A 17,324-nucleotide genomic window follows, 5' to 3' on the forward strand; every position below is an offset into this window, starting at 1 on the left:
AAAGCAGTGAACTGCTATCAGAAAAGGTCATTATTGTGAAACTTTTTCCTTTTACCACCATTACATCTCTTTGAGTTAACTGTAAAACAAATTTATGCAACCCACAATTTTATATCCATTCCAAAAACATTTGTTCGTCTAATATGCTCAGCCAGCACAAATGCTCAGCAAATACAAACATGTATCTTGTTATTTACTGTTCCGCCATACAAGGGACCTGTAATGCGATATTATTATTAAATAAAGCAAATCATAAGTGTGCTGCATAGAAAATATTACACTGAAATGCCGGCGGTATTGTGACTGTATTAAAACTAATACATGCTATAATCTGCACCAGCTGTTCTGTATTGAACAGTAGCATAGTTGGTAAAGGCAGACCAAGCGTTGCAGAGCTGTCTTGTGTGTGAGGAGCGACAGTCAAATCCAGGGCAAGGATTCCATTTACTTTTTATGTCTGTTTAGTTGTTAACACACACATTGTACAAGAAATATCTTCTTTCCATGCAAATTGTGTGTGAATGAAAGTGTTTGTGGCCCTAAGAATAGCAGATTTGTTAGCAAGCCTGACAAATACAGAACAGAAATAATGGGAACAAAACTGTACTGACAGTGTTTATCATGTAAACAAATGCTCTAAGTGACAGCCATTTAGGTTTATGTACATCTGGGCCTGCTGCTGAATAGATCTTGTTGCTCGCCAAAGCATTCCTGGTGTTATTGATCTGCAGGGTTCTGTGATGAATTATTGGAAGTGGTCGGGATTTTCAGGTGCTTGAGTATAAACTATTTGTTTCAAATGGGAATAAGTCTAATGGTTTGAATCCATGATCTGGCAGACCAAGCAATGCATCCTCTTATTCCTATCAATTTTCCTGGAAGTTCTTGATTCACATCGTCATGAATGAGTGAAGTTGAATGTGGCAGAACTTCATCATGTTCAAACCACACCATTAAACAATCTTGCGATGGCACATTCTCCAGCAACAGTGCAGGTAGTATGTTTCTGTCAAATGGTGCTCAAAAAACTGGTTTGCTAAGGTGATCACCCAAGATTCCATACCAAACATTCACTCCCCATCGTACTTGATAGGGTGCCTGTCGCACCCAGTGAAGCTTGTCAGTAGTCCATAGTGTATGTCAGGGTGATTGGTGGCCCCTTTATTGTGGAATCGCAGTTCATCTGAGGACAAGATGTGCGATAGGAGTGTTGCATCGTTTTCCAGATTTCCTAATAGCTAGTGCAAAAATTCATTCAAGCTTCAAAAACTTACCTGCGGAGCGTTTGGTGTAGCTGTAGATGGTGTGGGTGATATTTATGTGAATGCGATACTTGTCATATGGATGACTAGCTGGTGTTCAGCTGCTGTGCAATTGCCCTTGTACTCATGAGTGGATTAGTATGAGCTGTATCCAGAATGACATCTTCATTTACACTAAATTTTACTGTACTTGCACAGGTAGTACTTTTTGAATCACGCTTGTTGTCCTTATGTGTCTTTCAACATTGTAGAATGTCTTTGCAGTTGGGTATTTCCAATCTGGAGGATACTGTTCCTGATGCAGACGTAGTGCCTCAAACATATTTTTCTTGCTTCCCCATAAATAAGGAAATTGTCAGTGTATTCCTTTGTGGGAAACATGATGACTGACAGCAGATATTACATTCAAGCCTTGCTGTGTGTGCAGGGCACAATATCAATAACAGCACCATTTTCCTGTCTGAATATGGCAAACATTGACGTGTGCTTATTTATTAACACATCTACTGATGCAAACATTTTTTAGCGCTGCAGGATTCGAGTCATTGATAACACGTTTCATTTATTGCTTGCCTAACCTCTAACCTCATGAGCTATGCTACACTGCTAGGAGCGTGCTTGTATTATAAATAGATTAGAGTACATACAGTGCAGTGCTAATTACACTCTTTGTTTCACCGAACATGTTAACATAGTTACAGCATGATGTATTAACATAGTTACATTGTAGCCAGATCTAGGTAAATGTGTTAAAGGATTTATGTTTTTGTGAACAGATAATACCATCTGTCAGATATGTTCAGAATCATTTGCAGGATGGGCCTACTGGACATTAGTACCATTCAGTAGGCTAGCAGGGGAATATAGACCGTATGATGTCTTTACATGTTTTTGGGCTGCATCAGGCAATTTCGATAGGGGCAACTGAATCACCCTTTATACATGTTTTTGAGGCTTATTCAGTTGCTGCCTTACATTGTAAAATTTCTTTGTACCCTTTTAAAATTAACTCTGGATTATTGTTGTTGCCACAGAGAATGTAAGTATAATCTTTTATTTCATTATTTTGTAGTTTGTCCTCGAGGATGACAGACTCAACCAGAGTGAGGCACTATATGCATTCCTAAGTCCCAGCTCTGAACATCTAAAGCATATTGCACCATCTCCAAGAAGATCAAAATTTTCTCTTTCTACATTGTTCAAAATGTAAGTAGTATGGACATTTTGTAAGTTGAATTATTGCAATGGGACAGTGGAGGAAATGTACATTTGACGTGATCTTTGCAGGGGATGACTAGACGGCCAACATGATTTATTTATATATCAGTGGTTTTATGTTCAGAGGATACAATAGCTAACTTTCTTTTATTCACAACATGTTCAACAGCCAAAAGTAGAGAGACGTGAAAAGAAAAATCTTCATTCTCATTCCTGTACTGTATGAGGTAATTCTCATTCAAAAGTTTTCCATCCAAGCTGTGGTCACCTAATTATTAGTGCTTCTTCACTATTATTCCCTTTAAAAATATTTAGCTGTCTTTTTTTGCCATTACTTTTATGGATGACTGATTTATCAGTCATTTCTCCTTACTGCTTAAACAGGTTGTCTAAATAATTGGCCTCTGTATCAGGAAGCTTAAACACCCCATGCCTAACTGCCAATTTTGTTATGTCTGCGTAGCTGTCCAAATTACTGTTAGTATATCGTGGTTGGCTTCATTTTTTTAAAGTCTGTGCAGTGCTGAAGATATGTAATAGCCTTCAAACAGTCCACATTATATTTCTTTTGAGGAAAATAACCTGTAACTGAACCATTGATCAATAATACATATCTTCTAATTCATGCTGTTATTTGTTCACAGGTAATCATTTGTTGATACTTCTATACAAGTGTAATTCAATCATTGGTTCATTCACACACATTCAGTAAAGCCATCATGAAGGAGAGCCTTTGGGATCGTAGAAATTGTCTGTCTCAGTACTCTTTTGATCACAGGAAATTACTATGTACAGCCACCTGTGCCGTTGAGATAATAGTATGGTGTACTCCCGATTATTCATGGTAATGTGGGAAAGAAGATGCATCAACAATTGAAAAATATGAATAATTGAGATATTTTCAAACTCGTATTCTTTGTTCAAAAGTTTATCCAAATTCTGTGTATAGGTACCATAGGCATATTTATTTCTTAAAATAGTCTGTGATGTTCTGCTTTTGAGGGAAGTTGACTTCCTTTGCATGGCATTTAGGACGTTTCTTCCAGCATTAATGTCATTGCACTGAAACCCCTTCTGGCCCGTATAATCTAGAAGAGTATTGACACATTTTGTTGTGGTGCAGTGACTGATGAAGTCACTGTCTTCATCCCCACTTTTACATGAACAATCTTCTTTGTTGGGAAGCAGCTGTCACAATTTCGGCATCACTCCTGTGCTGGAAGCCGGGTTCACATGCATCAGTCTGCAGCCACTATTTAAACTTTCTTCATCAACATCTTCAAACCCATTTAAACCCATTTCCAGATTCATTATTTGTACATTTGTCATTTCTTCAACACTGAAACCTTGAAAATAACTTTCTTCTGTACCTGGAAGTATTTGCCTCCTTGATAGAACTTGTGTAAGTGGCTTGACTTCTTTCCAGGCATCAGAAATCCTATGTATGACATGTAGAATTCAACTTCTTCCAGAACACCACAAAATCATCCTCATCAACTAGCTTTCTCACTAGACCAGCACGGTAGCACAATTTTACCAATGCAGTTATGCCTTGGTCCTTGTGCTGTATAATGGCACTCACGTTAGGAGGTAAAAGCTTAGTTATGATGAAACCATTATCAGATATAAGACTCGCCTCATAGGGATGTGAAAGGGGTATTATCAAGCAATAGAACAGCCATCTGTGGCAATCTTTTCTCTTGTAGAAATCACTGAATATGCGGTACAAAATGTGTGTGGAATCAGTTTTTGAAAATTTCACCATCCATCCATGCTCCTTTTTGATTGTAATAATGAACAGGTAGGTTGTTAGCTTCGATATCGTTGAATGCTCAGAGGCGTTTTGATTTGACAGTCACTAGTAGGTTCACTTTATGGTTCCCAGAAGCATTAGTGGTGCACAAAATTGTAAGGCGTTCTTTAGACAACTTACATCCAGGAACACTAACTTCAGTCTTAAAAACAAGGTTCTCATTGATAGGCATTTCCAATACAGACTGCATTATTAATTTGGTATGTTTTGAAATTCTCTTCTACCACAAATTTATGGAACTCTTCCTGGAAGGAAGCAGCTGCTGCAACATTTGAACTAAGCGCAGTAAGCTCATGAATCGTGTGGTGTGTGAATCAGGTTGGCTCATCCTCATGAGGCATTAAATTCTCCTTTTAACCCTAGAGCTCCATGAAAAAAATTAGCTTTTTTGGCACACATTGTGCCTCTAACAATGATATCTTCTCATTTGTAGCTAAACCATTGCAAAACAACAGCATCTAATTCTTCAAATATAGATCTCTTCATGCAGATGGTCCAGAACTAGAGTCGTGTTTCTTGACAAAATTCTGTATTTTATGCTTATTCTTTTTAATGTTGCAAACTTTCTGCATTTCCATTTTCGAACTGTTCAATCAATTTTAATTTTTGTTTTAATCCCAACACATTTTTCTTTTGTTTCTCCATCATCTCTTTTGCAAATTTCTTTGAACTTGCTTTGTTGACACTTATATGATGATTAATATCAGAATGTATGCACACATGAATAATTGCTAGACCAGATAATCCACACATGAATAATCGGGAGCGCACTGGAAATATGTATTTTCAGTTATCTGTTATTATAAGTTATCTGTCTTGAGCTGCTTGCAATGTAATTTAAAAAAAATTACACCAGACGCATTTCGCTTTTATTTACAAAGAATCTGCTGTGGTATTCTGTAAATTAGATAAGTACATTTATTTGATTCTTTTAGGTTAAAAACAGTGCTTACTTTATGAAGTTGGTCTGTAAGGTACTTCGGTGTTTCTTTACATAGTCTGCACCTTCCCCTCTTGCTAGCAGTGGTTGATGCTGGCAGGTTGCATTTCACATCTGCAGTTTTTGACATTTTACGTTATTTCCTGCACTGCACTATTTATAATTGACTTTCTTAACTGTTTTTCATTCATCATTGCTACAGTGTTTATGCTTGTTTTCGTTCATGTTGTGAGTGTTTGCCACCCTATGCAATGTGTGTGTGTGTGTGTGTGTGTGTGTGTGTGTGTGTGTGTGTGTGTGTGTGTGTGTGTGTGAGAGAGAGAGAGAGAGAGGGGGGGGGGGGGGTAGTGAAGTTGTCTTGTATGTAGGAAGAGGGGGTGTTTTTTCAAGGGGGGTGGGAGGAATGACAGGGATGGCCTGGACAGTGATTATGGGACAGAACTGGGAGGAAATGGTAGTGGTAAATGGAGCCTGTGGTTACATTTGTGCTTTTAATGTTATATTAAGTGGTCAGTCAGTGTGTGGTTTGCCAAGTCGATTTGATCATTTATGAGTTGTTTCTTTTCTGTTATGGTTTTTTGGATGTTGTAGTTTTCTCGTAAGGTGAGGAGGTGTTTTTTGTTGTTATTTATCCTTGTGATTTCCCTGTCTGTGTCTCTGGTTGTAATTTTATGTTGGTGTTGGTGTAAGTGTTCTGCAAAAGTTGAATGATTTGTCCTATACTTCCATGCTCTTACGTGTTCTTTGTATCTGGTGTCAAATCTCTTCCTGGTTTAACCTATGTATCTTCCATTACATGTATTGCATTTTGGTATATTCCTAATTTCTGATAAAGATCAGTTTTTCCTATTTGTTTTGGGAAGTACACTACTGGCCATTAAAATTGCTACACCAAGAAGAAATGCAGACGATAAACGGGTATTTATTGGACAAATATATTATACTGGAACTGACATGTGATTACATTTTCACGCAATCTGGGTGCATAGATCGTGAGAAATCAGTACCCAGAACAACCACCTCTGGCCGTAATAATGGCCTTGATATGCCTGGGCATTGAGTCAAACAGAGCTTGGATGGGGTGTACAGGTACAACTGCCCATGCAGTTTCAACACGATACCACAGTTCATCAAGAGTAGTGACTGGCGTATTGTGACGAGCCAGTTGCTCGGCCACCATTGACCAGATGTTTTCAGTTGGTGAGAGATCTGGAAAATGTGCTGGTTAGGGCAGCAGTCGAACATTTTCTATATCCAGAAAGGCCCGTACAGGACCTGCCACAAGCGGTCGTAAATTATCCTGCCAAAATGTAGGGTTTCGCAGGGATTGGTAGAGCCATGGGTCATAACACATCTGAAATGTAACGTCCACTGTTCAAAGTGCCGTCAATGCGAACAAGAGGTGACCGAGATGAGTAACCAATGGCACCCCATACCATCATGCCGGGTGATATGCCAGTATGGTGATGACGAATACATGCTTCCAATATGCGTTCACCGCAATGTTGCCAAACATGGATGTGACCATCAGTATGCTGTAAATAGAATCTGGATTCATCTGAAAAAATGACGTTTTGACATTCGTGCACCCAGGTTCATCATTGAGTACAACATCGAAGGCACTCCTGTCTGTGACGCAGCGTCAAGGGTAACCGCAGCCATGGTCTCCGAGCTGATAGTCCATGCTGCTGCAAACATCGTCGAACTGTTTGTGCAGGTGATTGTTGCCTTGAAAATGTCCCCATCCGTAGACTCAGGGATCGAGATGTGGGTGCGCGATCCTTTACAGCCATGCGGATAAGATGCCTGTTATCTCTACTGCTAGTGATAAGAGTCCGTTGGGGTCCAGCACGGCATTCTGTATTACCGTCCTGAACACACCGATTCCATGTTCTGCTAACAGTCATTGGATCTCGATTAATGTGAGCAGCAATGTCGCGAGACGATAAGCCGCAATTGCGATAGGCTACAATCCGACCTTTATCAAAGTCGGAAATGTGATGGTACGCATTTCTCCTCCTTACATGAGGCATCACAACAATGTTTCACCAGGCAACGCCGGTCAACTGCTGTTTGTGTATGAGAAATCGGTTGGAACCTTACCTCATGTCAGCACGTTGTAGGTGTCACCACCGGTGCCAACCTTGTGTGAATGCTGTGAAAAGCTGATCATTTGCATATCACAGCATCTTCTTCCTGTTGGTTAAATTTCACGCCTGTAGCATGTCATCTTCATAGTGTAGCAATTTTAATGGCCAGTAGTGTATTTCTGAATTGAGTTGTTGGTTTGGTGTGCTATTTTTATGCCTTGTTCTTTGTCATTATTGAATATTCTGTGTGTGTATTTGTGGTTTCATGTTATTGTGTATCATCTTTTACTTTCTGTTTCTTTCACACTTTTTGTGTTGTTTCTATTCTTGTATTTTGTGTATTTGTTCGTGTATGATTTTGTCCTTGTGTTGGTGACAGTAGGGTATTTTTCTTTTCTGTTTTTTGATTTACTTGTTCAGCTCTGTTACTAAGTTCTCTTTGTTTCCATTGTTTGTGGCTATTTGTATTATAGTATTCATTTCTTTTTTGTAATTGTCTGTATCTAATGGTACTGTGTTTAGTCTATGGATTATGTATCTAAGTGCTGCCTGGTTTTGAGAATTGGGGTGTTGTGATGTCTCATGTATAATTGAGTCTGTTGTTGTCAGTTTTTGGTATACGTCAATTGTGTGTTGGTTATTTTGAATCTTTCTGGTGCTGTCCAAGAAATTTAACTGTCTATTTTCCTCTTCTCCTATTGTAAAATGTATGTTATCATGAACAGAATTTATGTCTGTGTGTAACTGGTAAATTTTATTGTTTGGTTCATCTATCAGGCCCAAGATATCATCCATATAACTATTCCAGTATAGGATCTTTTACCCATTTGACGTTACTTTGTTAAATATAATCTGTTCTACATGGTTCATAAATATGTTTGCTATGGTTCCGTACACTGGAGATCCTATTGGTAATCCGCTTTGTAAATAGAATTCATTATTGAACTGAAAATAATTCTGTTCTGTTATTAGTTGTAGAAGCCTGACTGTTTCTTTGATGTATTCGTGTGGAAGAGTACTGTGTGTCTTAAGATTCTGTTATATAATGTTTATGGTTTCAGTTATTGGTATATTGAAATACATATTCTCTACATCAAATGACAAGAGGGTGTCTGTGTCTGGAATTTGTATGTCTTTTATGTACTGAATCAATTGTGTGGTGTTTGTTATAGTCCTGTCTTCTTGTAATTTGTAGTGTTGTAATAAGATTTTCAACATGTATCTTGCAAGTGGGCAAGTGGTAGCATTTCTATAATTCACAATAGTACAACGGGGAGATCTTTCCTATGTAGCTTTGGTTGGCATTGGAGCTAAAGTGCATTGGGATTTGTTTGTATCAGTTTTCCTTTTTCATTGTTTTCTGTTGTATGTTTAATGTCTTGTAGAGTGTTTCTCAGCCTCGTTTGGTATCTGTTGGATCTGATTTTGATTGTATAATTTTATTTTTTGTGATGGACTCTTGTGTCTTATTGGTTGACCACTTGATATAACATTAAAAGTACAAATATAACCACAGGCTCCATTCACCTCTACCATTTCCTCCCAGATCTGTCTCACAAGGGGGAGGGGAGACCAACTCACCACCAGCCCTCTCACATCTCTGCCTACATACAAGACAACTTCTCTCTCTCACTCTCACTCTCACTCACACACACACACACACACACACACACACACACACACACACACACACACACACACACACACACACAAAAGAAATGAATAAGCATAAACGCTGTAGCAGTGATGAATGAAAAACAGTTAAGAAAGTCAATGATAAGTTTTGCTGCACACGAAATAATGTAAACTGCCAGAAACTGCAGATGTGAAATGAAACCTGTCGACATCAACCACTGCTGTAAGTAACTTACAGACCAACTTCATAAAGAAAATGCTGTTTTTAACCTAAAAGAATCAAATAAATGTACCAACATGTGTATCCAATTTACAGAATACCACAGGAGATGCTTTGTAAATAAAAGCGAAATGTGTCTGTTGTGATTCTTTTTAAATACATTGCAGTCAGCTCAAGACAATTAACCTATAATAACATATGTCAACAGCTTCTGCAGAAGATGGCCACACATACAAACATAACAATTTCAGTTCAATTCAGTAGAATGTATTACAAACTATTAACATGCTTTTACAGACTGTTAACATGCTCTGAACAATTGTTTCAAGCTTAGGCCATGCGTACATTGTTACTTTATTGCAAGTGGGATTGTCAGCACAGCAAGTCGCTTACAGAAACGGCATAATCATAGCGACAGCATTCAAACATTAAACTGCTACCGGTATTGTGAATCAAAAAACCTTGATATCTGCCTCATTGCAGTCGCCTGTGGTAAGCTACTGCTGCTGACCACCACCTACAAATTAAGGATTATAGGTATTCCTCCCACCACAAAACAAGGAGTTTGCCAAGGTGTGGTGGCTTATTTGTTGTAATGCAGCCAGAACATAAGTGCAACCAGTAACTGTGGAGAGGCCAGATTAACCTGTGGTTTCTGAAGAGGGGCAGCAGGCTTTTCAGTAGTTGCATGGCCAACAATCTAAATGATTGACTGATCTGGCCTTGTAACATAAGCCAATATGAGCTTGCTATGTTTGCACTATGAAACCAAGAGGAAATTGCAGTCATTATTTTTCCCAAATCAGATAACTCTGTAGTACGACTTAATGATGACAGTATTATCATAGGTAAAATATTCCAGAGGTAAAATGGTTGCCCATTCTGATCTCCAAGCTGAGACTACTCAAGATGTTGTCATTAGCAAAGAAACACTAACATGGTATGTGGAATGTTAGATCTAATCTGGTAGGTAGGTTAAAGAATTTGTAGACTGAAGTCAGATATTGTGGGATTTAGTGAAGTGCAGTGGCAGGAAGAACAGGATTTCTGGTCTTGTGAGTAGAGGCTCTAATAGTAAGAAAATAGAAATGAAGCTAAGCTGTTATGAACAGCATAGTGAACACATTATTGTAGTTACAGACCTAACAGCCACCACATTAGTGAAAGTTTATGTGCCTACTAGCTCCACAAATGAGGAAGAAATTGAAAGAATAAACTGATGAGATAAAAGATGTATGATGAGATAAAACAAATTATTCACATAGTTGAGAGCCATGAAAATTTAGAAATGATGGGGGATTGGTAATGGACAGAGAAGGAAAAATAGTGGGAGATCATGGACTGAACTGAAAGAGGAAACTACCTACTGAACTTTCCACAGAGCACAGTTTAATATCTTGATTTAAGAATAATGAAAGAAAGTTGTATATGTGGAAAAGACTTGGGGACCCTAGAAGGTAAGACAGAGATTTAGAAACCATATTTTACTTCAATCATTTCCAGGGTCAGATGTAGATTCTGACCATAATTTATTGGTTAAGAAGTGGGGATTAAAATGAAGAAGTTGTGGAAAGGAAGGAAATTAATGAGAAGAGACCTGTATAAATTGAAAGAACCAGAGGTTGTTGAGGGTTTCAAAGGGAACATTAAGCAACACATGACAGAAATAGGGGAAAAAGAATTCAGTAAATGATGAATGATGAGCTTTGAGAGATGAAATAGTGAAGGGGGGCACACGCCAAACAGGCAAAAAGACAAGGCTTAGTAGAATTCCTGGATAAAACAGGAGATAGTGAATTTAACTGATGAAAGAAGAAAACATAAAAATGAAGGAGAAGGAAGGAAATACAAATTAAAAAATTGGATTGACAGAAAATGCAAAGTGGCTCAACAGGAAAGGCTAGAGGACAAATGAAAGGCTGCAGAAGCAAGAAGAATGAATGACCTGGGGAAAGACTTATGCTGACTATAAAAAAATTAGGAAGACTTTGGGGGAAAGAAAAGCTGTTGTATGAATTGAAGAGCTCATGTGGTGAGTCAGTACCAAACAGAGAAGAAAAGACTAAAAGGTGGAAGGAGTATATGGAAGGACTTCACAAGGAAAATAAAGACAAATGTTGGAGAAAGGGAAGAGGAAGCAAATGAAGAGGAGTAGGAGATACGGTGCTGTGAGAATAATTATACATAACTTTGAGACAGACTAAATAAAGTAGGACTTGAATGAGGAGAAATAACAACAGTTCTTTGATGACCAACACTGCTACACATTTATAGATATACAAAAAAAATTATTAATAAAAACTCAATACCTACATGTGACTCATACATATGCTGTTGACAGATTGTATGTGTTTTAAAAAATAAAGAGTATGTAGATGAGTACAGGATCTACACAAGCTGATCTGTAGCATATCTGGAATATATCAAACAAATACATGAAAGCAAAACTAAATTACAAGGGATACAAGATTAGCAGTAAGTGCTTAAGCTGATACAATGTACACCTATTCAGTGTCAGATACAAGTACAATGTAATTCTTTACTTTGATTAAAATAACTTTGTGATTGACGTCTTTGTGAGTTGAGTGGTAGTGGCTGGGTGTCAACTAGTTGCAGCCGTTTCTTAAGCACCATGTCCATGCTGTGTTGTCCGTTCTGCAGGCACAAGGAGCAGTATTTTGCTGGGTGACATGGGCTCCAAAGGGTGTGAGGAGGCCAAGCAAGCAAGGCAGCATAGAGCATTTCTTTCTTTTTACTGTGTGTGCAATAGTAGATTGCGTGAGCACATGGCATGTTGTCTATGAACCGGCATCTCCACTGATCACCTAGACATCTGCCAATCATGAAGTTTAGCGTAATCAAAGTTAAATTATGATGATGCGTATTTGTTCTGGTGGTGTATGTCTAAAAGATTCGCAGTATTTTAACCATTTCCAAATTTAAACTCAATGCTTTGAAAGTAAAGTAATGTTCTTGCCAGTTTTATTCGATATGAAGATGACAGGATTTACTCTTTAAACATTGGTTTAAATTTAAAACACAAACAGTCTCTTAAATCCAGAATGAGATTTTCACTCTTTATGGAGGCGAGATACTGGCAGAAGTAAAGCTGTGAGACTGGGCATGAGTCGTGCTTCGGTAGCTCAGATGGTAGAGCACTTGCGCGAAAGGCAAAGGTCCCGAGTTCGATTATCAGTCGGGCACACAGTTTTAATCTGCCAGGAAGTTTCAGTCTCTTACATGTCAATGCTGCCATTGACGGGACATCTGTAATAACTTTAATTTAAAATATCATAGATCTGCCTTGAAATTTTCATTTTCTGTAACAACAAATTCCACAGAGAAAATTTTGTACTATATGACAATGTGTGAGCACGGCAGACACCAATAAAGAAAGGAGGCCACACACTGTAACTTGAGAACAAGATTCTGAAGAAATAGGAGCTTGACAGGATCCACAATTCTTGTCATCTGAGTTGTTAGCTGAATTTTCAGCACACGTTGTTGTTGTGGTGGTGGTGGTGGTGGTGGTGGTGGTGGTGGTGGTGGTGGTGGTGGTTAGTGTTGTCTTGAGTCAGAGGACTGGTTTGAAGTAGCTTTCCAGGCTGCTCTATTGTGTACAAGCCTATTCATCTCTGAGTAACGACTGGAACCTACACCCATTTGAATCTGTGTACTGTTATCATCTTCTTTGGTCTCCCACTACAATTTTACCCCAACACTTGCCTCCAGTACTAAATTGAATGTGTGCTGTCAACCGATTGCTTCTTTTAGTGTAGTTGTGCCACAGCTCTCCCAATTCTATTCATTGACTCCTCATTAGTTACATTATCTACTTAGCTAATCTTCAGCATTCTTCTGTACCACTTCTGTTCTCTTCTTGCCTGAACTCCTTTCCACCCATGTTTTACTTCCATACTAGGGTACACTTGGAACAAATATTTTCAGAGAAGACTACCTATCACTTAACTTAATGTTTGATCTTAATAAATTTCTCTTTCTCAGAAGCACTTTTTTCCATTGTCAATATACATTTTATGTCCTCCCTACTTTGCCCATCGTCAGTTACTTTACTGCTGGAATAGCAAAACTCCTCTACTTTTAGTGACTCATTTTGTAATGTATTTCCTTTGGGATTTAATTTCACTACATTCCATTACCCCTGTTTTGCTTTTGTTGATGTTCATTTTATTTACTACTTTCAAGACAATGTCCATTATGTTCAGCAGCTGTTCCAAGTCCTTTGCTGTCTCTGACAGAATTACAGTGTTGTCAGCAAACTTCAAAGTTTTTATTTCTTCATCTTGTACTTGAATAATTGCCATCTGGTTTCCATACAAGTTGTAAGTGACCTTTCACTCCCTGCGTTTTACTCGTGCTGTCTTCAGAGTTTCAAAGAATGTATTCCAGTAAACACTGCCAAAAGCTTTCTCTAAGTCTACAAATGCTATAAATGCAAGTTGACCTTGCGTTTACCTATCTTCTAAGAGAAGTTGTAGTGCCAGTACTGCCTTGCGTTTTGCTACTTTTTTCTGAAACACAAACTGATCTACACTGAGGCCAGTTCCTAGCACTTCTTTCATTCTTCGATAAATAATTCATGTCAGTATTTTGCAGCCAAAACTTTTTAAACAGATAATTTGATAAAATTTACACTTGTCAGCACTTGCTTTATTTGGAGTTGGAATTTTTACATTCTTTTTGAAGTCTGAGTATTTCACCTGTCTTGGAAGTTGTTTCTGAAAGTATTTGTATGGAGTGTAGCCTTGTATGGAAGTGAAACGTGGACGATAAATAGTTTAAACAAGAAGAGAATAGAAGGTTTTGAAATGTGGTGTTACAGAAGAATGCTGCAGATTAGATGGGCAGATCACATAACTAATGAGGAGGTATTGAATAGAATTGGAGAGAAGAGGAGTTTTTGGCACAACTTGAGTAGAAGAAGGGATCGTTTGGTAGGACATATTCTGAGACATCAAGGGATCACCAATTTAGTGTTGGAGGGAAGTATGGAGGGCAAAAATCATAGAGGGAGACCAAGAGATGAATACACTAAACAGATTCAGAAGGATGTAGGTTGCAGTAGGTACTGGGCGATGAAGAACCTTGCACAGGATAGAGTAGCATGGAGAGCTGCATCAAACCAGTCTCTGGACTGAAGACCACAACAACAACAACAACAACAACAACAACAACAACAATACCTCTTACATATTGGGTGGAATAATTTTGTTATGGCTGGCTCCCCCAAGGCTATCAGTAGTTCTGAGGGAATGTCATCTACTCCAGGGGCCAAGTTTCGGCACAGGTGTTCAGTGCTCTGTTGAATTTTTCCCCTTTACAGCTGATTTGTACACTCCTTCCACCTTTCAGCTTTCCCTTCTTTGCTTAGTACTGGTTTAAAGTCTGAGCTCTTGATATTCGTGCAGCTGCTTCTCTTTTCTCCAAAGATTTCTTTCATTTTCCTGTACGTGATATCGATCTTTCTCCTAGTTACACACACTTCAGCGTTGCATTTGCCTTCTAGCCATTTCTGCTTAGCATTTTGCATTTTCTGTCAATCTCATTTTTTTGATATCCATATTTCCTTTTGCCTGCTTTATTTGCTCCCTACATGACAAGAGCACAAAGCAGTACATACGAAGATTGGAGCTTAAATAGTGGCAACTAATTATTCACAACTGATACAAAAGAGTTACATGTTTGCACCTGTTACTGCCCTTCTTAGTAGTCATCAGCATTGTGTAGGACCCGTTGCCAGCAATGTGGAAGGTAAAGTATATGGTTAGCAGAACCTGTTCTGTTGATGGTGCAAGTGGAGCAGTCTAAAGTTATAGTGATTCTCATGTACGGCTGTGATGGTGTTATCCTGTTGCATTACGTTCCTCCATGGCAGACCATCAATGCACAGTATTACTGTTCATTTTGGAGCATCCCCTGCAACCAGCTTTGCGAAAGAGCAGGACACTTTCTCCGCGTCCCACCCACCATTTTGCATGACAATGCGCAGGCACATACAGCGCAAGCTGTGGCTGCTCTGTTTGGTCGATGAGACTGGGAAGTACTGTACCATCCACCATTCTCCCCAGACTTAAGTTCTTGTGACTGTGATTTGATTCTAAAGATGAAGGAACCACTTCGTGGTATTCGCTTCAGAACTGTTCCAGAGATTCAACAGGCAGTAGATCGCTCCATTCGCATCATCAACAGAACAGGCTCTGGTAATGGTATACTATGCCTTCCATATCACTGGCAATGGGTTCTACACAATGTTGATGACTATTTTGAAGGATAGGAACAGGTGCAAAAATGTAACTCTTTTGTATTGTTTATGAATAAATAGTTGCCACTATTTAAGTTCCAATCCTCATACTTTTCTGTGTATCCAATGCAATTCATTTGTTCCCTGTGTTTTCTATCAAATTTCATTGAAAACACACACACACAGAAAACAACTAGTGGTATCAGTTACCTGGCTATTTTAGCTAATAATAATATGTTTGTTCTCTTCTGGACTGTGTAAATGATCTAGGATTACTACTGCAAAATACGTAGCGCATTTTCTGAGGGTTATAATGTTTTGAAAGTGTTCTTTCTGTTGTGTGTTTACAGTGGCTCAGATCATAGCCCTGAAACTACTCCAGCTTCTGGTGGAACAGCACGTGAGAGTGGTGATGAAGAAGTGACACTGCTTTTAGATAATGATGTAGGAAATGGACAGCCCAATCGTGGAGTTGGCCCATTGGCTATAGGAGACACAGCAGCTCTAGATGGAATTGCTGAACCACTCTACAGACTACTCGAGGAGTTATTTGACCCTGGAATGTTTCGCTGGCTACGCAAGACACTTATAATGTTTGTACAAATTACTTACAACAAATCCATTAATAGGTAAGTACTGCTTCAAGAATAGTACTGTTGTAATGGTCAGATCAAGAAAATATGTGTTACATCAAATTAAAGTTAATCTCAAGCTTTCAAGGACCATAATGTTGCTCTCATCACCAGGAAATAAAATGCAACTGCTCGTAAATGTATCATGGTGATTTTTGTACATGTGATGTACTTTGAACCTGTTTGTAGTCTTGCCAATTGGTGAACAGAAATGGCTTCTTGAAAATGCTAGATCAAGGTCGAGCAATGAGTTGTGGCTCGACTTGACTAAAGACCAGTAATTATGACTGTAATGGGAATGAGGCAACTACCACCAGTTGTAACTCTCAACATAAGAAACATGAGAAAACACCTCCAGAACAAATATATTTGATGACCTCACAGGGCAGTAGTTCACAATGGGGACAATGTATGGCGTAGCCATGTGGTAAGACAGATACAGTAAAGTTGTAGCTAGCGTAGTAAATAGTATGATGAGCAAGAGCAGACTGAGGGAGATTGCCGGGTGGTGATCGTATTTGTCAATGGCTTGTCACAGATGGTGCTGGGAAGCACATGTGTAGCCATCATACATGGTCGTCTAATTGCGGTGTCTCCCCCTGGCAGCTTTGCTTTTACAATAGTGGATGCAGAGTGACTGTTGCATTGTATGTGCCAGTCGTGTGATGACGGCCGATATCAGAGATGTTGGCTGGTGCCCAATGTCTAGGTGGCAGTCCAGCGGGTTACCACATCCCTTCTTCTAGGGTAAATGGTGAGCCTCATCTCAGCAAGTTCACACCATGCGGCTGAGTGCCTGGGTAGCATTCCAAACCAGGATGACATCTTCAGAAGCACTGGATGAACCCTCTGGTTTTACCAGTTCCCAGTCAGAACAGGAGGGATCGGACGGCCGGAAGATCCCCATCTGGTAATGGAGTCAGAGCCCTGGTGGCTCCGACCCTGATAGCAGAGGTCACTTCATGGGTACATTGGGACCTGGCATGGAAGGAAGCTGCAGTGCTGAGGGTGATGCCAGCAGGGCTGGTACCACAGCCTGATCTCCCAACTCCTGTTCACCTTGTGCAGTCTGTAAACAGAGGGAGATGAGGGTGTGGCCAAAATTGGCAAACAGGGCTTAGTACCAGACTGCGGGAATAGCTCTTGAGGAAGAGGGAAGATAGCAGAGTGTCTGGTGGAAGAGAAACAAAAGGTGCCATTGCCATTGTGTGTGTCCACCAGAGGGCTTAGAGACAGTGGTGGTTGGGTCCCA

The 17,324-nt window shown here is 39.3% G+C and overlaps 1 protein-coding gene across 1 annotated transcript in view; it reads left to right on the forward strand.

Moving 5' to 3' along the window:
• The window catches only part of LOC126354326 (sorting nexin-25), a 175,027-nt gene that overhangs the window by 140,190 nt on the left and 17,513 nt on the right, over positions 1-17,324 (forward strand). The window contains exons 15-16 of the mRNA XM_050003887.1: positions 2,335-2,468; positions 15,791-16,069. Coding sequence (XP_049859844.1) covers positions 2,335-2,468; positions 15,791-16,069 — 413 coding nt within the window. The remainder of the gene's footprint in view (positions 1-2,334; positions 2,469-15,790; positions 16,070-17,324) is intronic.

The sequence above is a fragment of the Schistocerca gregaria genome, chromosome 3 (assembly GCF_023897955.1).
Source record: "Schistocerca gregaria isolate iqSchGreg1 chromosome 3, iqSchGreg1.2, whole genome shotgun sequence".
Taxonomy (NCBI): domain Eukaryota; kingdom Metazoa; phylum Arthropoda; class Insecta; order Orthoptera; family Acrididae; genus Schistocerca; species Schistocerca gregaria.